Below are 26,744 nucleotides of genomic sequence, written 5' to 3'. Positions count from 1 at the left end.
AACAGATTAGTGTAGTAGGTCTACTGGGCTTGCGTTGTTATGATTATCAAACCAAACCAAATTACACGCAAAACCTGACAAAACTTATAAACTAAAAAAAATAAAAATAATTACGTTTCTTGATTTCCAAACACTAATAAGGGCCTTTAAAAGATTTTTATCAAGGCGAGCATTGTTAAAGAGAGTTTCATTGGTCACGTTTGAAATGGGTGTTGACGTTCTAGTATCTTATTGGTGAACGCGGTCCTCTGAAACGGCATTGACCAATAGAAACGCAGAACACCACCAGACGCGCGAAGATCTAAAAAATACGGAAGTTTTATTACGGAAATGAGGTGCTGTTTACGTTTGAGTTGTATTATGAGTGCTTTCAGGTGGGACACTGACAAGACGTTTTTATATGAATTACACGTGGATAAAAAAACAAACAAACAAAAAACCTTTTGAATAACTAACTACACTTTCCATTTGACGCGATTTAATCGGTAAGTTTATTCACATTATTAACTAAAAGCAATAGGAGTGGAAATGCTAAAGTAGTGCAATAATTTGATGGCGTCCATTTCTCTGTTATTTTAAAGCAAGATAAATGTTTATATAGTAAAGACAGTTAATTTGATTAATAGGAACTGTGTTAATAGGAACTGTAAAAACAATTGTGTTGTCTAGTTAAAGGACTTTGTTTACACACACGCACACATATATACAAATATTTGTTTTCAAAAATTATATATATATATATATATATATATATATATATATATATATATATATGAAACAGATTGGGGAAAAAACATTTTTGAAAATATATATTTATTCATATGCTATGCTATGCTATGTCCTCTGTAGTGGCCTAACGTTACACCACGAAGCCGGTTTAAGTGGATAGCCAGGTATGTGGTGAAAGTGGTGAGGCTTTTAGCAGTGTTCATCTCCATAGTACCTAATGTTCCACCGCTAGGTTGGAGGTTATGTTCCAGGTAAAGAACCCGAAATTGGACCAATCAGCTGTGAGCAAAGTGACACACGTCTGATGCAATAAAGTGACTCCGCCTGTTCCTAAATTAAAGGTCACTACATAGTGAAAGATTTTTAAAGACAAAAAAATCTGTCTTGCTTTTAGCAATGCTTATTTATAGTAATCATTTTGTATGATTTAGATATTATTTATGCAATTATACCCTTAATCCATTACACGTGTACAATTTTAGTTTAGCAGTTATTATTAAACACTTAGTTTCAGGTGGTTTACGGGGTCTTTTTGACCCCAAATGACTTTTGCTCAAATTAAAAAAAATGTTCCCTTTGTCCAAATGGTATGAAACCTTCTACGGCTCTTCACACTTTCTAGATCTACAAAAAAAAATTTAAATTGGAATGATATCTGTTTTTATGTTAGCGTGACAAAAATTGTGACACTCGTGGTCTTCGGGGTCTCTGGAGACCCCGCAATCAAAATAGACAAAATTCATCATCAAAATCAGAAACAACGCAGAACACATCGACAGAAATGGCACAAATAAAGTGGCACACTTCCACCAATGCAAAAAACATCCACAATGCTAAATTATTTTGCTCACAACACGCGTACACACACACACACACACACACATATAGAGGAATACATTTTTGAGACTATAAAAACTGTTCTCTTATCATTTGTCAAATAAAATCATCCAAAATGCAGTACCACCACAAAAATAAATTGGTGACACTGACACATTGAAAATGTGCACACTCACACACACACGCACACACACACACACACACACACACACACACATGCACACACACACACAGGAACATTTGTAGGGCTATAATTTGTCAAAATTATGGGGGGGGGGGGTGAGGGTTCAGTACAAAAAAATGCTAAACTTTGACAAAAATATTTTATTTTTGTTATAATTGTGATTTTATAATATTTAGATATGAATCCAACTGAATCCAACTTGTGAAAAGATATCTTTCAGGTAGTCAAATAGCAAATAGCATATAGTGGAGCTCTATGGCCATCTAGTGGTTAAAGTGATTTTTTTTTTTTTTTTTTACTGCATTTTCCAAAAATGTTACATTAAACCATTTAAAATGATCCATGTTATCCCCATGAATGAAAGTTAGAAATCTGGGTCTTTTATAAAGTGAATTTTACATCAAATGCAGTTTTTTTGTAAAAAGCTTATTTAAATAAATATTTATTTATTTATTTATAGAAATTTAAAAGATATCATAAATTCTCCAAAAACTGCACAAATGTTGAGTAAAAACATTAACAAACAGAATAAAATTACATTTGTAAAAAAAAAAACTATTATCTTGTTACAAAATTAAATGTTATTGTCTGGGGTCTCTGGAGACCCCAAAAAACACGAGTGTAGACATAAATAAAGAGCATCAGAGGGTTAAATGAATATAATATATAAAGGTAATATAAATAAGCTTTAGAATCAAAAGATAAAACTATAAAAATGACTACATGTGAGCTTAAATGTTCAATTCTCTCTATACCTATATCAAGCATATAAACTAACATCACAACTATTACTTGCACTGATATAGAAAGATTTTCTCTTTTATTTGTCCTCTTTCTTAGACAGCTCTTTTCTTCTTACTGTGTAAATTTGTTTAAATTCTTACTTTTTTTCAATCTCGTAATCAGGGACGTGCACAGGAATTTTGAGGGGCAGTTGACCTGAAAAAAGTCCCCCCCCCCCACAAAAAAACAAACAAAAAACTCACGGGCTATATGAAGGACTGAGAATAACAGGGTCTTTATTAAAATATATATACACAAAGAAGTAAAAAACTGAAATACAGCACTCAATCACCTTAACTACTACTAATAATAACACAGAAAAACATGACTTGAGTCATGAAAATGCCTACATCAATATCCCTATCAATATCCTATCTCACACTCCAGTAATATTTCTGTGAATTGAATTAATCTTGCACTTGTTCATAGTTTTTGTATTATGTCTGAATATATTCAGTTGAATTTTGCCCATACAAATTGCCTTATCTCACCGTGTTTATGTCCGAACTCAATGCCTCATATTATGGTCTTATTATTATTTATAAAGATTGCAAAACGTCAGAGATGACAGGTTTATGATATGCAACTTTGTAAACAGTATACAAAATGTATTAACAATATGTTAAATGTCACCAAAATACACATGAGAAAAAGAGTTCCTCATATTATTGTTTATTGTTTTTATTATTATTATTATTATTATTATTATTATTATTATTTTTTTTTTAAATTTGAAAAGAAATAATCTGGATTGAATTGACAGATGGGGAAAAACTCGCTTCTAATAAAATAAAATAATAAAAAAACGCTTAAATTTCGGGGAAAAATACAATCCTTTTTTAACCTTTTGGCTTCCCGTACATTCAGTTGTGCTTCTTGCTCGTATTCAGTTCTGATAGTATGTATGGTAACTGGGCAACTATGCATGATTTGTAGTATGATTGCGTCACTTTCGGTGCCCGAATGGAAGTGAATGAGGCTTTGCGATTTTTTTTTTTTTTTTTTTTTTTTTTTTAAATCTAGGCCTACGTGAAATTCTGCATCCATTGTACGATTTATTTATTTATTTATTTTTCCCCTCGGAAGGGCAACGTGAGTCGAGAAGGGCATATGGGCAGTTGCCCGGGCAACCTGAGCAACCCCCTTGTGCACGTCCCTGCTCGTAATATTCAGCAGAAGAGAGAAGTGAATAGCAGTTTCCTAAACTCCTAAACTCAGGATCAAAGCCCGAGTTGACAGAGGAAGTTGATGATCAGCATCATGGTACCAACAAAGCCTGATTGGATTGGTTTGGTTTTGTTAACTCTAAACTAATCTACCATCATGGTATGGGCCCCAGGACTTAGTTGTTTGAAAAATAATAAGACATGAAATGACATATAGGCAAAAACAATGGGATTTTTTTTTTCTTTCACCAATCAATTTTTAGGTTTTAGGATTTTTAACCAAACTTTGTAAAAAGATGATTCTCAACTATGTTATGAAAGATATAATGGAATGAATTGAAATTCATGTGGGTAAAATAGCCATACATGGGTATTCCCATTCAATACAATGTATTTTTATATCAGTTATAATTATATAATTATATTCAGTTTATATCAGTTTAATGTCAGTCAAAATTAATGTCAGTCCTTTTTAAAGACCAAGGAGTTGTTGTTGTCATGGTGAAACCTCCAAAAAGCCCTGAATGTGCTCTTTACAGGACATCCAGACTTAAAACTGTGATGTGATTGTGTATGTCAGAGAAATTCACTAAAATATAATGTCCACTACAGACATATAAATATAATTTGCATACTTTTTGTAGTTAATGTAACTAATTTTGCAGTTTTTCCCCCCCTTGTAATATTAGAACAATGGAATAAAACACTCAACACCTGAGAACACCAGCAAATCTTGCATATGATTCAGTGAACAACAAAGGCTGCTGGGATGGATGATATCTACACTTTGCAACAAGAAGTGGGACGAGGCAGCTATGGAGTGGTCTTCAAGGGACACGTGACAGAGACTGGCTGGTGGGGCCATAGGGGTGACACAGTAGCCATTAAACGTCTACCATGCTGTAGCCCAGAGAGTATAGAGCTGTATTTGCAGGAGCTCTGGGCTATGAGAATCACTGCACAGAACCACCCCAATGTCATCTCTCTATACAACTGCCTTCTAGAGACTGGACCTAGAACACTGCAGCCCCTAAGGTCAGGGAGGCTGCCTTTGGATTTGGTGGAGAGTGTTCTCAAAGGGAGAGTGGTGGACGAAGACTCAAAAACCCAAATGAGGAATCCTTCCAGGTCAAAGCGGAGACTGATGTCCACAGAGGAGGTTCCCAGGCGCTCCTTTGCCTTTTGGTTGGTGATGGAGTACTGCGACGGAGGGGATTTAAACCAGTACATTCTGTCCAGGCCGCCGGATGCTGAGTGCAACCATGCAGTGCTTGAGCAGCTCAGCAGTGCCATTACGTTCCTGCACGGCTGTGGAGTAGTGCACCGTGATATAAAGCCAGATAACGTTCTTGTCCGTCTTACTAAAGCAGGACCGGTCATGAAGGTACAAAAAGGATGCAGTCTAAAATAATATATGTTGTTATATCAGCCTATATAAGCATCGACTTCTAACAATGATACTGGTTAAAATGCTCAATGCTCATGGCTTATGGAGTATTTGGAGTCAAACTAAGTGCAATTGTCATGGGCCCGATTTGCATTTTTTCCATGCTTTCATCTTGCTTTTGAAATAGCATACACTGCTAATGGAGCCACATTGTCTTTTTTCTACCGCCTTCCCTTTTTTATTTTTTTTTATTAGTCTGTAGGCATGAAAATTGCTCCACTTATAGTTGGACTGTAATAAATAACAAAGCAATACAAAAGTACTTTTGGACTTGTATTTGCGTGCTAGACGTAGACAAAGGCTCTGGTGTTGCCCTACAATATAAAAACTATTCACAATAGTGCCCGGAGAACATAGATAAGAAAACGACAGTTTATGATGTAAATCATTTGGAATATTGTTGTCCCCCCCCATTTTTAAGCCTTTTCTGTTAATCAATACCAAAGACTGGGTAGGTCAGCTTCAATGCAAAAAGGTCTAGCGAAACAATCAGCTTACAGATAAAGTTAGAAATGGATTGTCTTAAAATCCATTCTTCTAAAGTTTCAAATAATGAGTTTTTTACGTTTCATTGCATGTAGAGACAATCAATGTAGTGTGCTTTGAAGCGACTGATCCATTTTGCCTTAGATGCAGTCAAATATTAGGCATCGCACAATGTGGATAATAAGTTGCCTTGGGCTTTTCTAGAGTTTGAGTTGTCTATAGTTGTTAAAAAAGTACTTGAACTTCTGTTTTTATGAGTTTTGAATGAGTGCGTTTGTAGTTTACAATATTTTCCATTTCAAGTATGTCGGATATTTACTGTAGTGAAGTTTCAATAATATTAGACTATATTTTTACATTTTTCCTTATTCGGTGGATCTGTCCTATGCAGAGACAAAGAAATGATTTGAATAGATATAAATGGTTTGATAGATATAATATATTTTTTAATATTATACTATTTAAATACTTTATTATACATGTATTTTAAACAACAATTTTAATGGTTGTTAAATTAATATAAATGTGTAATTTAATATTAATAAAAAAAATACAATAACCCCAGGTCTGAAAACTGGTTCTAGTTATTAACATGTTACCTCCCTCCTCATGTATTACAGTTGGCAGACTTCGGCCTCAGTAAGATGGTGGACAATCCTACAGATGGCGTCCAGAATAGACTGGCTCTTTCCTCTACATGCGGCTCAGACTTCTATATGGCTCCAGAAGTTTGGGCAGGCCGTAGTTATACAGCCCAGGCTGACATCTTCTCTGTGGGTGTTCTTTTCTGGGCTGTGCTGGATAGAATCATTTTCCTAGAGGATGGCACCAATCAAGAACAACTGGGTGAGTCGCGCGAGGGGAAAATACTTTGGCTCATTTAGCATTCCCCATTTAATGTTTTTAAGGTCTTCGTCTTTACTTAATCAATCATGATGCATGTATTTTTATGATTAAACTTGTAAATGAGGTATTATGATGGCTGATTAAAATAAAACCCACCATCTTGTGATTGTCACAGCTACTTCACAGGAAATAAAAATAGGAACAGGAATAGAAATTCTCACAGTTTTCAGAGCCTTGCACTAGCATTGGCAGGCAGGTGGCTATTTTGGTTACTCCTCTTACTACTTCCCTCATCCGGACCACTTTATATTGGTGAGAAAGCTTTGTTGTTGAGTGCTTGATATAGTAGCCCATTAACTTAATGCGTAATAGCTGAGATAATGTAAAATGGTCTGAGGATGCAGGTTGTGGATGAAGTGCATAAGCTATTCAGGCAGTCCTCAGTAATTACTCGGACCCAGCGACTTTCTGTGCTGCTAGCAGGCATTCAAAAAGGTCAAATGTCGTAGCTTATTTATATAAGGGCAATTAACATCTTTCCACTCATTAACCTCTCTGTGTGGTGGGTATGCCTTGAAGTTTTGTGAATGATAATGAATTTGCACTCGGCAAGTTATGCTTGGAAAAAATGCATCTGTTTGTTATTGTTGCCGCTTTTTAGTGTTTAGTGCAACTATAATGAACAGGGCAAATTCAAATGCAGCGTTTGGGAGATCAAAGAAAACTCGAATGAAGGACCTGTTTCACAAAATGCTTGAAAATCGATTAAGCATAACAACGTTTCCTGTTTATTGTCGCTCTAGGTGCATATGTAATGCGAGGCCGCTGGCTCACCCCGTTAGGTGAAGCGCTGAGTCAGAATCCCGACCTGCAGTTGACCATCCCTATGAGGTCAAGACGTGCTCCACCACTGCCGCCACCTCTAAACCACGCTATGTGCGAGCTACTGCTGGACATGCTAGATTCTGACCCTGACACCCGGCCCACTGCAGACCAGCTGGAGAAGAGGGTCCGGCGAGCCATAGAGCTGGGCTGAAATCAGGGCAGCATGCCAAGAACCAGCCTACTTTGTACACTGAATAACTTGAAGATGGAGCCAATAAAAGTTATCGAACAGTACTGTTTGTCCATTTTGAGACTTAAAAAAAAGAGTTTTATGTGTTACTTGCCTTGCATTTTCATTTAGTGTATCTGTTACTATATGATGTTTTATGAATTATATGTATAGTATATAGGGCTGCACAATATATTGAAACTTCACATCTGTTCAAATCGCAACGGCTTAAGATAACAATGATTTTAATACTTCAAAAAGATGATATAACTATATACCTGTCAAAAAGTTGGTGCTTTTTTAATTGTTTACATTGCTGAAAATAATTTTTATGGAATGCTATAGTAAACACTGCTGTTCACATTCAGTTGTAGTAATGCTTTCTTTTCTCAGATAGAACTTAAAACATGTTGGTTATATCATTTTCAGTTTTAACTTAATTTTACACACTTAAAACAGTATCATTGTGTTTTTCTTCAATGTCATGCAGCCCTATTAATATAACTGTTTTTGCTCTATTTTGTGGTGTTTTCATTGATTTAAGTGTTTTTTATGTATTTATTTAAAGACTACTAAAGAATACAAAACAAGTGCAACAACAGTATTGTGTGAAGAACATCTTTTCCAAGTCCAAACATGGTTTATCTGTAGAAAACATAACAGCCTTCATGCTTATAAGGATAGTCAGTCATTATCAGTTTCAGTCGTGTTGTCAGACGCAACAAGACACGAGAAACGGCACATTCAGAACGGTCACACCACAAATCGCCACCTTGAAGCGACAGTGTAATTATAGAAAGTCAAAATGACTGAATCCTTTGAAGTTTCTCAGTTGGTGGCGCTTGTACAACATCTAGATAGGAGGGGAAATAATTCGGTTTCCTTTTAATGTGTATCTGTGAAAGATGGCACACGTATCAATCATTCAGATCGCCTGTTTTTCACCGACAGGGCCGTCTTGGTTTCTGCGGCTTTAGTGGCCAGTCTTGTAGTTGGTTTTGTTTGCACATGGCAGGATGCATCAAATGGCCTTTTGGTTTGGGAAAGTGCTCCATCTTTTACAGGAAATGAAAGTATCCCTTTGTGATTGATATAAATGATTTGAGGCTGGATTTAAAGCTGTGTTCAATAGTTTTCAGGTCTAGAAAATTACATTTTGACAAATCTCTGTGATCAAGACAAAAAGCTTCAGTGTTGAGTTGATGAAAGCCAATAATAATAATGGCAAAGTTGAATATTAATGACTTTAGAGAGTGTCAAAGGGTCGTAGAGGGTTTCAAAACCTTACAGCCTCACCGGCAATAATATAATGCATCTGAGAATCCTTCTAAGTGGATCTCATCTGTGACATTTCCATCTCTAGAGACACTTTGCCCTTTTCCTCACGCATCGCTGGTTTGCAAATGAAACACTGCGATGGCTCATCCTGACCTCGGTGGCGAAATATGCACATTATCTAAACGCAGCACTCAGCCTTCTCTGAGGTCATCATCTTGGCTACATCAGTATTAATTCTGCATTGGTAAGACTTCACTCATGAGAAATAATGACCCCGATGATCCAGCTTAATTAGCAAAATCCAGTATGGTATTGTCTAGTTAAAACTTCCTGAGATTTAGTGAAATGCTGCCGATTGGTTTGTTTGATGACACAGTGCCACATTGTTTTAACCGTGAGGTTATTAAGCCATTAAAGTCACAACAAAGGGTCTGTGCTGGGAAATTACGCGATCAACGACTGTTAAATCATCACTTTATTGTGGGGTGGTGGCAAAACAACATCATGCCGTTTATTGGAAGCCATTTCTCTGACAACCCTCTTACAAGTGTGATCTGACTGAACTTAGCTTTTAAAGCGCAGTCGGTCATCATTCGCCTGACACCTTGGCTCACAGGCAGAGATAGCGATATAATCGGGTATTGCGATGTCAAATGAAGCAGTAAAAACCCATCAGCAGACAATCATGAGGTCTTCTGCGGAGGAGAGTCTCGCCATGCCGGACGGCATTTCTCAGAAATTGGTAGTGTGGTGACAGACACTAAAACGCAGCAGAGTAGTTCCAATGAACTTTTCATTCTGTCAAAAATAGAGGCAATTGAATTTCAATCATTTTGGAGACAGTTTTTCATATCTGAGCCGGACAGGAGACCACCGCAGATGATTTCTTACTCATTAATTCTTTTGAATGTTCAGTGATGGCTCTATTCAACTTCATCCAAATCGCCTGCCTTCATGCCAACATGTGATTTATGACAATGTACAATCATGTGATAACTCAAATCCCGGATAAATGTCTTTTATTAACAATAAAAAATGGCCAGATGAACACTTTACATGCAAAGCCAAGAAAACATGAAAATGCAATTAATCCATCTGCAAAATTAACAGAACAGGAAAAATGGTGGATTAATCAAATGTGATAAGCTGCAAGCATAAATTATTTCTCCCTCCCAAATCCACAAGAAAAATGTGGGCTTTCATAGCGGGATAGCTGAGAGCCTCCGCAGTTTTCTCTTTTATGTCCAATGTTGTCAGTAGAAACAGAAAATAATGTGACGAAAAAATAATGAGTGTTATCCCAGAGAAGTAAATGCACTGGCAAGTATACTGGAGAGAGAACTCTGTAAAATGGGAGCTAAGGCCAAGGGAGAATGGTGTACCTTTCTAACAAGCACTGATACTTGCATCATGGTCTTCATGACATAACACGTACAGAAAACTCTTTGGCTGGCATGTAGCAGAATAGTGCAGTTTGCTTTGTGCTGACCACATACACCCTCTCTAGTCCTCATGCCCAGTCCAATTATAGACAGGGGGTAAAGATGCCTTTAAAGTTAGTGTCCTGCATGTCAGACGAAATTCTCCAGAGAATATGATGCATCTTGATTTGTATTCCTCTGCTTCAGTAAAGGTTTTTCAGCATATACGGCCCCTCCAGTTCATAACCCATTTTTCTGTAGTAATTCCTTGTTCCGACACCTGAAACATCAAAAATTTAAAATTATAGTAGAAAAGAACCTTTCTTTCAATGATACATCCTCTAATGGAGGCACCATGGAGAATGTTATTTGGAATAAAACATGAATATTTGAAAAAGCAATAAAAAATAACATTGTATTAACATGCTTTTGAGTACTATTGAATTGGGTTGTACAATACAGTTCAAACAGTTCAGTTTTTTTTAAAGATATTAATGCTTTTAGTTTTCAAGGATGAATTAAAGTAATCAAAGACTTTTATAATGTTACAAAGACTTATATTTCAAATAAATGTCTTTATTTGTAAATTTTCTATTAATCAAAGAAATAAAAAAAAATAGAAATTTCAACATCGATAAGAAGAAATGTTTCTCGAGTAGCAAATCAGCATATTAGAATGATTTCTAAAAGATCATGTGACACTGAAGACTAGAGTAATGATGCTGAAAATTGTAAAATTAAACATTTTATTTAAACAGAAAAGTATTTTTTTTTATTGTAATATCAATGTATATCTTGATACTAATGAATTTGCTCTGATTGAAGCAAAAAAGAATATCACTCTTTTATGTCAAGTGAGAGGAACCATACTGTTTCAATGATGCCATATAGTTTCAAAATATTTAAAGCAAGAAACAGTAAAATTACAATAAAAAGAAACTCTGAATGTAGTCTCAGCCTTTTGAACCCCACAGTATTTCCAATATACTCTACTGTTGATGCTTTGCTTTGCTTTGTCAGACATGCATTAAATTATCAGAGCCAGAATAATATGAATGCAGATTTTCATTTATTTTCCAATTGCTGTTATCTCCATCCTGCAGCTGATTTGGGGAGGTGCATGTCAAAATTTCGTATTCATTCTTTTCAAGCGAGGGCAAGAGAAGACCCAACAAAATGAAAGTGCCATTTCCGTTAACGCTGAGAATACTTTTGATACCTGAGATAACAGCCAATTTGCCCGAGCCGTGCTCATCCCTGGCTATCCTCTCGGCTTCCTCCATCAACATCATCCCAAAACCCTACAAATGCACGAGGTGGAAGACAACATATGAGAATGCAAGTCAGTGAGACTATATACAATACATGAAGAAATATGCCTTAAATAAAAATAAAATAGTACAAATCTTGGCAATTTACACATTTATCTTCAGCTCTCACACCAGAAAAAGGGTTTTTCAACATACACTTTTAGGGTGTGTTCACATTTGTTGTTTGGTTCTCGTGGTTCTTTTGGTTTGGACCAACAAAAAAAATCATTTTTAACACCAAACCTAAAGATACAAAAAACAACAACAAAAAAATGTGCAGGACTAAACATGCTCATTGTATGCATGTACATATATACAAGCTCATGAAGAGCTTATAAATTGTGTAAAGGAGTCAAAACAGTGCCAGGAATTCCTCCGTTACACACACAAATGATGAGATCTGCTGCTAGGAGACGCGGTTCCAATGCCTGTACCGGGGAAACGTAGCTCATATGACGAGAAAAAAACAGGTATGCTTGAGCATTACGCCCCTTTTAGGGTCACATCTTGTGACATCACGTCCTCTTTTTGGTTTGTTTTGATGTCTTTGGTCAGCGTTGCATTCATATTTCAGTCGTACCGCACCAGAGTTTGTTTGGAAGAGGACTGGTCCGCTTGTTTGGTGCACACCTGGGTTCGGATGGCAGCATTCACACTTGTTCAAATTAACTATAATAAACAGAGCAATTGCACCAGAGTTCGCTGTAATCGAACCAAACCTGCCAAGTGTGAACACACCCTTGAAATGATAATGAAATGAAATGATACAGCAACCAATAGCAGGTGCATAGAAATAAATAGAAGCAAATAATCTAACCAAAATATATGAATAACCCACACTACTATACTTCCTAATCTTATTTAAATTCAAGGTTTTGGTAATGAGACCTTCATGAGGTAACAGGCATCAGACATCATTAATGTTGAATCATGTTAAAAGCAGTTTCTGCTGTGTGTTACTGGCGGAAATGAGGTGTCTTTACCTGGTGCTGGAACTTGCTTGGGTCTCGGCTGCTGACAGGGACCACGCTTCCGTAGACATGCAGCTCCCGAACAATGGACACGCCACCCTTCAACTCGGGCCGGAAGGACTGTGGTGAACAGCGGCGAAGACGCAGGAGACCAATTAAAATGTCCTGCTCGGGGTCCTCATAAGACAGGAAGGTCTCCCAGCCCCCATTAGCCACATAGTCTCTGCGGATCAGCTCGACCTGATATGGTCGAACTTTGTGATGAATCTCTTGAATGCCCACTTCTCTGGTTCGTACGTCTCTACACTGCAGGAGTCAACAACATGTGTTGTAATTAATGGCCTTGAATTCATACGGCAAACAAATTAAATGATTAACGATTTTAGGTTACCTCAGTGCCCATGTCTTTCATTCTGGCCAATGCCAGCTCTCTCAGATTTCCATGTTCCACCCCAGAGCTCACCAATGGCATGGGGATATCCCTGAAAAAGGACACAGATTATTAGCTTCTTCAAAGCCGTTTAAAAACTAAATAATGGTCACACTACAATGAATTTGGGCAGCAGGAAATGCTTCTGTTTTGAATAAATCATACATTTGGGATGCATTTCACACATCAGTACCATGTAGATTTTAATATTGGCTAATAATCAGATGAAAAATTTACGCTCCTACATTTTTAAAGGAATACAAGATCTAGAGTGACCCTTTAACAAAGGTCAATTCTAACTTTGAAAGGTAGTATCTAGAAAACTAACGTTAAGTCCCTGTTACCTCTGTACACGATACACACGAGTCCATGGTGGGACCAACGCTAGTATTCGTGCTACCAGATCCACCAACGCACTGGGAGAGTAGCTCTTATAGCGGCCCGTTTTCCACAGCTCATACAGTCCGGTGCCTCGAATCACCAGCGTAGGGTAAAGTTTGAGCCCATCTGGTCTAAACGCAGGGTTCTCAAAAAACTCCTGAGGGACAGAGACAAGAGATGTTTTTGTGCTAACATGAGACTAGGACCAGTAATGAGTGCACTAAAAGAACAATAAATGCCATGCATAAAAATATTTTGAATTCTAAGTAAATATTGTGTAAAATATGTTTTTCATTTAAGCAGTTTTGTACAATATACTGTATAATGTAACTTCTTATAATGCAAGTTTTATAGCTTATTTGCCTTCATAATACTAAATTATTTATGATATATAGGCATAATATCAGTCACCCTGCACTATCTTTTACCAGTTATCAAACTTTTAATCTTTTTCCAAAAGGTTGCCACTGAAGATCACTTCATAGAATTTAGAAGCCGTAGACATGAGATTTATGACACAATTTCAAATAGAATATAAACTTTTCAGCTTGCATGCTGGTAGGCTTTGTGCTCTTGTTACATACTTGTGATGCAAAGTCTACTGACTCATTTCACCTAAAGTTCTTAAACGTAATTGGAAAATAATGTCATTCAAGAGTTCAAGAATTGGTAAAGGGCTAAATAAAGACTCATGACTTCCGTCACTGATCCTGCTTACGTCTGCTACTTAACACGTAATAGTGCTGGGATTTTGCTTTGTCCCAGTCACTTTGAAAATCCAGGGTTCACGCAGCACACTCAAAAATGAAACCATTACAATCAAAGAGACAATGCCAATGGTCATTTAATTGGAACTGTCTGTCTTCCTGACATACTAGCGAATCATCGGACTTGACACTGGTGCATTTAAACAAAGACTGCATGGGTCTAAACTAAACAGCAACTCTGAATAGTGCAAACAATCAAAAATTGGCAAATTGAAATGACGGATTACTCGAGTCACGACTATCCTTGCGGTTTGAGCTTCTCCTTACTCTAAGAGTCAAATGAAATGAGTCTTTGTGTGATATATTTACGCTGAGTGTTGTTTTTTTATGTAGGGAGGGGAGCCTGCACACAGTCAGATAAGTGAGAAGTGAGAGTTGGACGACTCAGTAATGGGATTCCATTATCACCAAGCCACGCTCCCTTCTACCGCACACTCATCCTGAGATAGCGCCGACAGGTCCCCGTATCGAAAGGTGGGGAGAGGCGTGACGGAGAGCGAGCGAGCGAGCAAGAAAATACGGAAGTGGGAGGGGAAGAGGAGAGCACGAGCATCAGAGAAAGCAGGTTAGGGGAGATAAACCAGCCGAGTGGTGCCAGTGGGTGACACAGGTGAGGTTGTGTGGGCACACGGTGGCGGAGGACGGGAGCTGATAGCGGTGGGGTCAGAGACCACCTTCCAGAGCCATTAATCTCTCTCTCGCTATACACTCAAATTTATGCATGAAACGGATCCCAATAAAACGCAGAAGGAATTAGGAATTAGGAGGCAGATCGGCAAGCAATGAGCCAATTATCGTCAGAAATTTGCACAAGGTGTTGTGCTTCATATTGGTACTCATACAATGTACAAACGTTTCATTTTCCTTATTACAAAGCAACAACATGGTCAGAAATATGAAGTGGAAAACCACATGACAGGAATGGTTTGCAGGGATATGGTCATGCTGACCCAAATCTACCAATAAATTAAACCTTAAATTCACTTTTAAATGATTTAGCATTTTAAATAATTTTAGTTTTAAGAGTTTTATCTTTAATTTATCTATATAAAATAGTAATAAACTTTAATATTGTCAATTTATCAATTAATGGCCACAACATGAAAATTATTAATAATCTTATCTGTATCAACCAGAATTTTAATATCGGCCATTTATCCGTTAACAGACATTATCTATATAAAATAGTAATAAACTTTAATATTGTCAATTTATCAATTAATGGCCATAACATGAAAATAATTAATCATCTGTATCAACCAAAATTTTAATATCAGTAATTAATTGTTTAATGATAGCATGATAATAACTAATCATCTTATTGGTATCTTTAATATCAGTGCATCCCTACTCTGGAGCGACAGAAAAATAAATGTCATGGAACGGCAAAGATCGTACACAAACGATTGTTCAGTAAAATCCCAAACCCTTTCTTGGCGACTTTCCTGAGCTCGTGAGCTGTGACAAAAAGCAGCAGTCACTTATCACATTATTAAGAGCTCTTGTAAAAAAAATTAAAAATAAATCACACCGGTAACATTTTATTTAATCAGTGTATAACCTCTTTCATTACATGGTTCTCTGTTTTTTGATACAAGAAACTATGACTAACATTAAAAGAGGACAAAAAAAATTGGATATTTTAAAATAAAGTAGATTGTTTTTCACTTTTAGGCTCTAATTGCAATCCTACAATTACAAATTGTACAAATAGAGTACAAAAGGTGTTGCTGTCCAAATATTTTGGAGCTGTCATTTGATTGCAGCAGTGTGGAGGCGAGTAAGAGCCTCCCAAGGGGAAATGAGGTAGGTGTAATGTGGGCTTGGTACAACAATGTAAAAATATAAGCAAAGACTTTTAGTTTAAGAGACGCATGCATTCATAGACTCTAGAGACTGGATGATTTGCAATAAAAAGTTAATGGTTCTCTTCTACAGTTAAGTGGCATTTATGTGACTGTTAATGCAAAATATTATTTATATAATTGCACTCAGTTAATCATGATGTTTCTTATGCAACATTAATGTCACTCGCTTCATTCTAGGCTCTTATGTTCTCCTAATGGGAAATTCGCTAAACTCGCTAAACTCCAGAGATCGTGCACTGACAGCGTTCGCTTAAGACATCAAAGAAACCTGTTGGCACCTGGATTGCTCCCGGTTGGTGTTTAATACAGTCTTTCAGAGAGAAGCACTTTGAATGGGTTCCAGAGCGCAGTCACTGATTGGATCTCCATGCCTCAGTAATGAAACCCATCATAATGAATGCTCTATTCACTTCATATAATGAAGCCCCTGATAATGTGAACCAATGCGTCACAGCTGGACACTGACAGAGGCCATAAAAGAGCAGCCTGCCATGGCACATCACTCCCCACTTCATTTACATTCACCCATCATTTCAGCTATGTGACAATTAGCTACTGCACCTAACAATAGAGAAATTTTCCTTGGGATAGTCGTGTTATGGTGTTCCTGTACTGTACGCCTCGTGTATAACCTCTGTTTGCCTCTTTGCATTGTAACCTAGGGCTGTGTGATATGAAAAACAATTTAATTTTACTATTTATTATTGCTTCAAACTTTTCTAAAGGAGCAACATTTCTCTAGTCTCATTTTTGTCCTAATACCTCTGGGCAGTCTGCTTGATGATGACTATGACTCAGTAGTTCCTTCTACTTTGAGTATCAAAATTAATAGAGCACCTGAAAGTGATATGGAAATTTTGGATACCCCAACAGCTATTTCACAGAAACGTTGATTAATTGGATTCTTTTAGTTGATGAAAATGACATTTTGTAAACCAACTGCGCAACCTGTGAGGTATGCAGAGATAAACCTGTGCATGAGGAATCAGTTGTCTGTCTCTCGGCTCCTCAGTTCATTTACATTAAAAGAGCTTACAGAATAAACAGTTATGAGTACCTTAAATTACAAACCTTCCCATAATCCTTTTGAAGTGCATGTTTGAGCCTTATTTGAAGAAATCCTTTCAAACATGATTATTAAAGTAACACTTTTGAAAGCATTTTAAAATTATTTTTTTTATCATAATTTCCTCACCCTCAAGTTGTAACAAACCTGCATGACTTTCTTTATTCAAGGGGATAACAATTATTCTTGTTATACAAAGGAAATATTTAGCTGAATGTCAAAAATGTCACAATCATGAAAAGATAATCACCCTAAATGTATCATAAATGTAGTCCATACTACAAGTGTACTAAGTCTTATGAAAGCATACAATAAATTTGTGAGGAACAGACTAAAATTTAAATTGTTATTCAATGAAAATCTCACCCGTTGATTTAAATGTGCATATTCAAAGTGACATTTGACATCATCAAACCTGTCGTGACGTCTTGTTCAAAAGTTTGGCACTGGAAGTCTTTTATGCTCACCAAGGCAGCATTTATTTGATCGAAAATACAGTAAAAACTATAATATTGTGAGATATTATTACAATTTAAAACCACTGTTTTCTTTTATATTTTAAAATGTTATTTATTTCTCTGATGGCAAAGCTGAATTTTCAGCATCATTACTCCAGTCTTCAGTTTCAAATGATTCTTCAGAAATTATTCTAATATGCTGATTGGAAACATTTAATATTATTATTAAGTCATACAGGCTTGGAACATGAGGGTGAGTAAATTATTTTGGGTGAGTATTTTCACACCAAACATTTTGACCAGTAAAAAATATACCCAAAAATATTATACAATGATTCCATACTTTAGCTCACTCTTAATAATTTTGCTGTTCTTACATTGCGTTTGGTGCCAGAGTTTAGAGATGAATGCTGCAGAATTAAAATGATCTAGGAAGTACTCACTATAAACTGCTCCACGTCTCTTTCCATGCCGACATTGGGTAAGTCTGGCATCATGTGGGCTACAACTTTAAAACCAGCATCCTTAGCAAGGTGAAAAGATTCACACACAGCCCGAACTGTATGTCCCCTAGAAAAAGAACATAAAGTCAATATAAAAAGATACAAGCATGGAATATCAAGTTTTGTAGGACTGAATTTTGTATGGTCATACAACTTGATTTTCATTTGAACAATCTGATATAGATCTGAAAGATCTCATTTGAGGCTTATGGTTTAAGATCTGTCCTGCTAAAAAGGTAACTGGTAAACTCCCACTGTGTCCTTTAGCGAAGTGCTTACAACTACACCAAAGGGTGTAAGTATAGTGTAATTAGCATAGTTGCTAAGTCTCCTAATGCCTTGAAGTGATCCCTAAATGACACGTAATCAAGCGAGTAAACTGCAATTACCAACACGAGCCAGAAACTGTAGGAACGAAATGATTCACTGGAAGTCTTAACACCGATGTTATGCTAATTAACATCCCAGGATCAAGTTTATACAAATACCAAACACTCATCTTCTACTCTACGGCTCCTTCCTTTAAAGTCCTTCATATTAAAGCAACCAACTCTGACCTGTTGGTATCACGAGCCACATCCTCATAAACACTCTGTACGCCGATCTCTAGTCTGGTACAACCGTAGGCCAGCATGTCACTCAAGTGTCTCTTCAGGCAGTAGTCCGGTCTGGTCTCAATCGTGATGCCGACACATTTGGTGTTACTGCGTTCAGAGTACCTGAGAAAAAATAAATATCAACTCAGAAATTTTGATACTATATTATATATGTGTGTATATATTTATATTATGTATGTTTTTTTTTTAAAGAAAGAAATAGGAACACATTAACGATGCCAATTTAAATTGATCAAAAGTCACAGTAAAGACATTAAAAAAGTTACAAAATATTATATTTGAAAACAAATGCTAAATCCTAAGAAAAATGTTTTACAGTTTCCACAAAAATATTAAGCAGCACAACTGTTTTCAACACCGATAATAATAAGAAATGTTTCTTGAGCACCAAATCAGCATAATAAAATGATTTCTGAAGGATCATGTGACACTGAAGACTGGAGTAATGATACTGGAAATTCAGCTTTGCATCACAGGAATAAATTACATTTTAAAATATATTCAGATGGAAAAAAGTATTTTAAACTGTAAGAATCTTTGTATTTTGATCAAATACAACATAAAAAACTAAATAAAACTTTTAAAACATAAAAAATTTTTTACTGACCCCAAATTTCTGAATGGTGTGTGTGTGTATAATAATAATAATAATAATTTATTATATTAATATTTATATTTATATATTCTAGCACCCTAGCTATATTTATATATACTTGTTTGTAGCAGTATGTGTGTGTGTGTGTGTGTGTGTGTGTGTGTGTGTATATATATATATAAATAAATGACTATGTGTATAATGTATGATAGAACCCTTCAACAAACAAAAACCTCTTTTTCTTTTTAAAATGGCTTTTGAACGGAGGATAAAATGGAAAAAAATCTTCCTATAATAGTTTGTGATGATAATATGAAAACTATTTAATAACTGAATTGGCTTCATTTGGCTTGCATCAATTTAATAATAATTCAGAAATGTGTGGTTTTTGGCTTCCTGTCATGCCTGACAGTTCTAAAGTTTTAATGGACGTTTAATAGCCCAAAAACTCTTTTTGTCCATTTAGCTCCTGTTTCTTGCACCAGATTTTAGACAATGTAGTTATGAAACCAACAGAGTGTTTCTCATTTGTACTTGTACTTCTTTTTGTTTCTCTCTCCCTTACACACTCACACTCTCTCTCTCTCTCTTACACACACACACACACATAGACATAGACACACACACACACACATACACACACACACACACACACACACACCTAAGATAAGCAATGTGCCTGAAATCGAACTGTTGTCTCCCCCATCTCTGGCTGATTAGCCTCCGGAACAATTATGGCAATCGTGTCATCTTAACAAACCCGCTGATAAGCTGTGGTGTGCCAACAATTCTGTGGACCTCTGCCTACGTGCACACACACACATACACACTCTCTCTTATCAAGAAAATAAATAACAAAAACGCAGAAATAAACTAACAGCGCCCTGCAGTGGCAGTCTATCCACATCTTGCAATCATCTCCTATGCCTTTCATTCTAACTTTAAAACGTTTGCCTTCCTTATGGAGCTGATGTCACGGGGTGGTCAACAGCGTCTGAGTCACCACTTTGCCAAAACTAAGTTTATGCAAATAAGTTTTATGAAAAATCTTGACAAATATATAAAAAAGTATAAAATATTTTTTCAGTTTAGTTTGGTGTTGTTAGTGGTGGCACAGAAATCACATACATCACCTATTTAAATGGTCTTAGACTAATGGTCAAAGTGAAAAGAGGGCTTTTATTTGCTTGGTTAACCAAGTTAATGACGGCTAAACTGTTAAATAACATATCAGGAGATGTGACTAATAACATACTTTATCTTGTCTTCATCATTTAATCAGAGCCCAAATTTCACATTCTGTCTTATTGTTCTGTGACTAGGCAGAAAGCAGAGCCAATGCAGCTGCTCTGACAGTGGAAGACCAGTCCAAAAGCACCATCTCTTCCTCCCAACACTGCCACCCTACCAAATTTGCTCACCAGGGGGTTTTGGCACTGTGCTTTAACTGATCCAAGAGCTGCATTTGTTCATTTTGCTAATATAGACTTAAATTATCCAACAGCAAAAAGCACTGATCCCAGGTCAGAGCTTATTAACTAGTGATTTTCCCCAGATACACATAATAAGACAACAGCTGCTCCAATCCCTCTACTTTTATCTAACTTCTGGACTTATCGACTGATCTTGGACCAGCTGTGTAACGGGTTAAAAACAAGTACATTTATGTATAATTACTTCTGAAGAACATGCGAGTAGGCATTCATGATACATCATAATATAATATTTATTATATTATTACATAATGAATATATATATATATATATATATATATATATATATATATATATATATATATATATATACACTCACCTAAAGGATTATTAGGAACACCATACTAATACTGTGTTTGACCCCCTTTCGCCTTCAGAACTGCCTTAATTCTACGTGGCATTGATACAACAAGGTGCTGAAAGCATTCTTTTACACCACCACCACCAGCCTGCACAGTGGTAACAAGGCATGATGGATCCATGTTCTCATTCTGTTTACGCCAAATTCTGACTCTACCATCTGAATGTCTCAACAGAAATCGAGACTCATCAGACCAGGCAACATTTTTCCAGTCTTCAACTGTCCAATTTTGGTGAGCTCGTGCAAATTGTAGCCTCTTCTTCCTATTTGTAGTGGAGATGAGTGGTACCCGGTGGGGTCTTCTGCTGTTGTAGCCCATCCGCCTCAAGGTTGTGCATGTTGTGGCTTCGCAAATGCTTTGCTGCATACCTCGGTTGTAACGAGTGGTTATTTCAGTCAAAGTTGCTCTTCTATCAGCTTGAATCAGTCGGACCATTCTCCTCTGACCTCTAGCATCAACAAGGCATTTTCGCCCACAGGACTGCCGCATACCGGATGTTTTTCCCTTTTCACACCATTCTTTGTAAACCCTAGAAATGGTTGTGCGTGAAAATCCCAGTAACTGAGCAGATTGTGAAATACTCAGACCGGCCCGTCTAGCACCAACAACCATGCCAAGCTCAAAATTGCTTAAATCACCTTTCTTTCCCATTCTGACATTCAGTTTGGAGTTCAGGAGATTGTCTTGACCAGGACCACACCCCTAAATGCATTGAAGCAACTGCCATGTGATTGGTTGATTAGATAATTGCATTAATGAGAAATTGAACAGGTGTTCCTAATAATCCTTTAGGTGAGTGTATATATATATATATATATATATATATATATATATATATATATATATATATATATATATATATATATATATTATGATATAATGCTACTATTTGCACTAGTAGATGCTAAACTGCATTTTGTTGCTGAGTACCTGCATTGTGCAATCAATGACAATAAAGGTCGCTAACCTATTTACAATAACAAAGGCGTAGTTTGATGACGCAACATTTGCTAAGAATTATGGATCTTGTCGTCAACGTCAAGCCGACCGATCTAATAATGTTTATGGATGACTGAATACATCAATGTTTTTGTCATGACTATGATATGAAGCAGTTCGGGATTGCTAAGAGACAGCTATCAGCTCCAAACCGCTCCAAACGCGACGCGAGTCCCGCGGATATAAAAGAAATATGGACATTTCATTCTACCGAACTACACGCAGAATCACTACTCACAGGTCAGTTTATTAGACAAATTAAACTTGTGAGGTAACACAGCACTGTTTCACTTGGTCTAACATTACACTATCACACTAAACTGCATTTGAATGTGTTGAAATGTAACTTATGTGTTAGTTTGTCTGTATGAGACTAACATTAGCAGTAACGTTAAGCTAGATCAACATTAGAATAACATACAGATCATATTCTGACATTTTATCATTGTTGAACTATATAACATTGATTAGTTTTATGTAAATGTGCTCACCTGTTTAATAAAGTACATGTAGGAGCGGTCGAAGTCTCGGACATGGAGCTCTCGTTTGTATACTGTCTATGGGAGCTCTCGGCATCTCGAAAACATATGATATTGATTCTCGTTTTAGTTCTCCTTTTTTATCCAAAGTCTGCTTGCCATGGTCCATAATGTTTGAACGAAACAACAACAGCGTGCAGATAGACATTGCGAACTACAGTGGTCCACGTCTGTCGTCTTGGTTACTATCAGAGGGCTCTGGTTCATAGCTCTGGTTACCATGGCAGCACGAGCGGAAACCAGGGACAACGCGGATATGACCCATTGACTGCGACATAACGGAAATAAAGACACGGTCCGTGTCTTTGAATTAAAATATTAATTTCTCTGGATTTAGAAGTTAATTGGAACTGTCGGGATAATGTAAATACACAACTTTAAAAAATATATAACATAGATATAGTGATTTTTTTATATTTTTAAAGCAAAAAAAATACATATTGTGCCTTTAATTGTGTATGCTTTATGGATTTTTTTATACACATAAAAAGCATTTCACTGCATGTTGTACTGTGCATGCTTGTTTGTGACAAAAAAATGAATAAAACATTTAATCTTGTTTTTCCTAATTTCATTAAGTTTTTCGTGTTTTATTTTTAATTTATTTTAAACAAAATTGCACTGAATTTTTATTAGTCATAAAAAATTGTTTTACATTATAACTTGATTTCAAGCAACATTTGATGACAAATAAGATAAATTATTAATTCTTACTTTCTAATTCTTACAAAGACAAGTACATTACGACAAAAAGATTGTCTTTCCTAAGGCATAGCACCCACTGGTGATGGACTGTTTCTTGCCCTCTCCTGGCCCTGTAAATTTGTGTCGGGACTATCATAATTAAGAGTGGCCTGATTCTATCACTCAGACAAATTTCTCATGGGGCGCTGGTACCTGACAGCTTCAGTGACGTTGTTGGACGTGTGTCCTGACAGCGCGTCATGGAGGTTACGGATGAAATAGTCCCTGTACTCCTCCGGCAGAGCCATGAATGTGCCTCCCATCACAATGAACTCCACTTTATCCACGCTGTGACCCAGCTGCTTGAGCTAGATGTGCAAACACAGCAGCGTAATGTCATTAACACCATCTAAATGAGTAGAAAAGCTGAGAGGATCATCAACCCTGCAGATCTAAACCGTAAAATCAAAACCATTAAGTAGTATGTAATGATCACTTATGATTTTAACAGCACAATGCTCAGAAAGCAGCTGATAAACATGAGCTATGAAGATGACTCACCTGTTCTACTCGATGCCTAGTCTGGAGGTAGGGATCATATCGTGCACGGATGGCTCTCATTGACGTGGGCTAAGTAAGAGGGAGAATAGACAGTCAAAATGAAGCATACTGCATGACACAAGTGTGAAACTCATAAAAATATGCGTGATAGCATTGCTTTGGGAGACAGATGGATAATTACCTCGTATCCTGTGTAAGACTGTGTGGAATATTCAAAATCTGAGTCTGGACCCCCTGGGCAATAGCTATTTGAGCAAATGAAAACAAATACACACTACATCAAATTCAAAACTGAGACCAGTTTTATCATTATATCCTGCTAATAAAAGTTTCCCCACCAAATGACACACAATGCTAATAGCTTGAACCAGATGCAAGCCCAAATGGAATATGCACTGTAAAAGGTTCAAGGCACCTGAATGAATAGCTTGTGTTGTAGAATTGCTCATTTGTATAAAAGCATGAGCTGAATGAATAAATGTACACTACTGTTCGAGGTTGGTAAGATTTTTTTTAAAATGTTTTTGAAATAAGTCTCTTATGTGGTCAAAAACACAGTAAAAACAGTAATATTGTGAAGTATTATTAGAATTTAAAATAACTGTTTTCTATTTTAATATATTTTAAAATGTACATTATTCCTGTGATGTTAAAGCTGAATTTTCAGCAGTCATTCCTCCTGTCTTCAGCGTCACATGATGCTTCAGAAATCATTCTGATATGCTGATTTAGTGCTTAAGAAACATTTCTCATTATTATCATGTTGAAAACAGCACAAAAAATATGACCCCAAACTTTTGAACGGTAGTGTAAAAGAATCACAAGGACACTTTATTCTGGACATACTCACACACAGATGTTGCCAGTGAAGCTGATGTGTGGACAGCGATGAGGCTTGCACATCACAGCAACAACTGCAATCTACAAAGTTTCATGAGCATTAGTTTCATGTCTACATTATGATATCTTTACACCATCGCCAATACAAATAACAAATGGCCAACAAACCATCCTTACCCCACTAGCAGTGCGGATGGGTTTGGCTTTCAGTTTGGGCACCAAGGCTCTTCGATAATGAGGCGGCACTGCAGCAATAATGTCCACAAGCCGTGGCTGTGCACTGAGACCGTATTTGGCTGATGTCTTCGTCTTGACTCTATAGAGACACAATTTTAGCTGTCAATCTATCTTAATTTATAGTTGTCCAGTGAGAAAAACTTGTTTTTTTAAAACTTATCACCATGAAATGGAAGTTGTGATAGTCTTTTCTTCCCTATTGTGACGTATATCTGGATGAAATGGCTTCTCGAACAAGAAAAAATGTAGGACAGGACTTGATTTTGTCTATCTGGAATAGATTGGATCGTTGTGGTTTGCTATTGCTATGATGTCAAGTGAGTGATAGGTTGTCCTGCCCTCGGACCAGTAAATATATCATCAGAGAAGAGAAGTAGTTGCAAAAGGGAGGTGAAGTTATTCTGATTAAAGTGTATGAGGGCATATGAATTTAAATAAATAAATAATGATGTGCACGGATAAATCATTCATTATAAATACTGCAATATTCCGTAAAAAATAAGAACGGTTCATTTGTTTCATGATGACTTTAATATTATCATTAAAATAAATTAATCTTTAAAATGCACTGACTTGTTAAGGTTAATATCTTTTCCCTGTTCGTGGGCCTCAACCAGCTGCTTGATGACATCTGCAATTGTCATCATCATCAGTTCTGCACGGCTCAAGTCACCTGATGTGAACACAGAAAGCACTGAGTTAAACAGACGGGTCATGTTAGAGAAACACACATCTCTATCTGTACTCATGTCTCAGTAGAATGAATCCAGACACCTGACACTACTGTTAAAGACTAGTTAAAGGATAGAACTAGTTACCTGGGATGGACTGACAGCATTGATATTTACAACAACTTTTTTATCATAAACCTTACACCTAGCTCAACATTTTTCCACATATGCTGACACACATACACGTGGCTTTTTTATTTGGAGTAATTTGACACAGTGACGCTTAACAAAACATATCCAAAAAGATAAATAGTATGCGTGTATAGTATAGTGATAACTTTGCCAACTTTTTGTCACATTGTCATTTTAGTAGTGACGAACAATTACTAAACTGCTTATGTAAATTAAAACCGAAATATATAATTCCCATAAACATACAATACCCAAGTCATAGTAGATGATGAAAGATTAGACATTTCAACATGCTCTTAGCAGCTAACAGAATACGTCCTGCTTAAAATTAGCAGTAAATACTTACTCTTCTTTTTCGGCTTCCCCATCTTGGAAACAATCTACAAATAATCCAGAACTCGTATACGATAAACGCTAAAACTTGCAGTTAGTTAGAACATCAACCCATTGATAAAAACGTCAACATCAGAGAGCATGCTACACTCTCCCGTAAAGCGTATTCATGTGTCGTAAAACAACACATGTAAGTACAGTTGTCGTAAAGTTGTCAGGCACTTTGCTACAGCTTCTGCTTCTGAAGCACACACTGGAGGACCTCTAGTGTTCAGAACATAGGTTCAGAATCGGATGATCCCTGTAGTAGTATGTTTTGTCTTATAAGGCTTATTGTGTGATATAAATATTGTAATATAATGTAATATAAATAACATTATATTACAATATTTTTTTGTTGAAATTATCTTGTCAGAAAAATACAGTAAGCGACTGTTATGAATATCATAAAAGTGTCATTGTAAGTTAATAGAGTAATCCCAGTAGCCTGTGAATGTTTCAGAATTGCCTCTGGCCATCAGCTACTATCATTTATGTCCTACGTGATATCAGAAACTTGTACTGCAATTATAATAATTGCTATGCAGTCTTTTGAAGCTATATTTACCCCATTCATATCTGACCACAGCAGTAACT

General features: G+C 36.5%; 2 protein-coding genes across 2 annotated transcripts; one reads left to right on the top strand and one right to left on the bottom strand.

Moving 5' to 3' along the window:
• Positions 1-324: 324 nt before the first annotated feature.
• LOC311068192 (serine/threonine-protein kinase pdik1l-B) lies at positions 325-8,123 on the top strand. Its single transcript, XM_084090487.1, has 4 exons — positions 325-485; positions 4,389-5,083; positions 6,253-6,478; positions 7,282-8,123. Exons 2-4 carry the CDS (start codon positions 4,469-4,471, stop codon positions 7,512-7,514), a joined length of 1,074 nt encoding a protein of 357 aa, XP_083946613.1. The 5' UTR covers positions 325-485; positions 4,389-4,468; the 3' UTR covers positions 7,515-8,123.
• Positions 8,124-9,814: 1,691 nt separating this feature from the next.
• On the bottom strand, positions 9,815-26,300 carry elp3 (elongator acetyltransferase complex subunit 3). Its single transcript, XM_084090827.1, has 14 exons — positions 26,122-26,300; positions 25,486-25,585; positions 24,853-24,991; positions 24,686-24,756; positions 24,017-24,080; positions 23,836-23,904; positions 23,488-23,642; positions 18,543-18,704; positions 17,926-18,052; positions 13,287-13,480; positions 12,904-12,994; positions 12,525-12,818; positions 11,451-11,532; positions 9,815-10,511 (listed from the first exon to the last, which is right to left on the bottom strand). The coding sequence occupies exons 1-14, from the start codon at positions 26,141-26,143 to the stop codon at positions 10,435-10,437; spliced, it is 1,647 nt and encodes a 548-aa protein (XP_083946953.1). The 5' UTR covers positions 26,144-26,300; the 3' UTR covers positions 9,815-10,434.
• Between the last annotated feature and the right edge of the window lie 444 nt (positions 26,301-26,744).

The sequence above is a fragment of the Abramis brama genome, assembly GCF_963993115.1.
Source record: "Abramis brama genome assembly, chromosome: 18".
Lineage (NCBI taxonomy): Eukaryota > Metazoa > Chordata > Actinopteri > Cypriniformes > Leuciscidae > Abramis > Abramis brama.
Note: the sequence above shows the minus strand (reverse complement) of the source record. Positions and strands in the feature narration are given on the sequence as shown.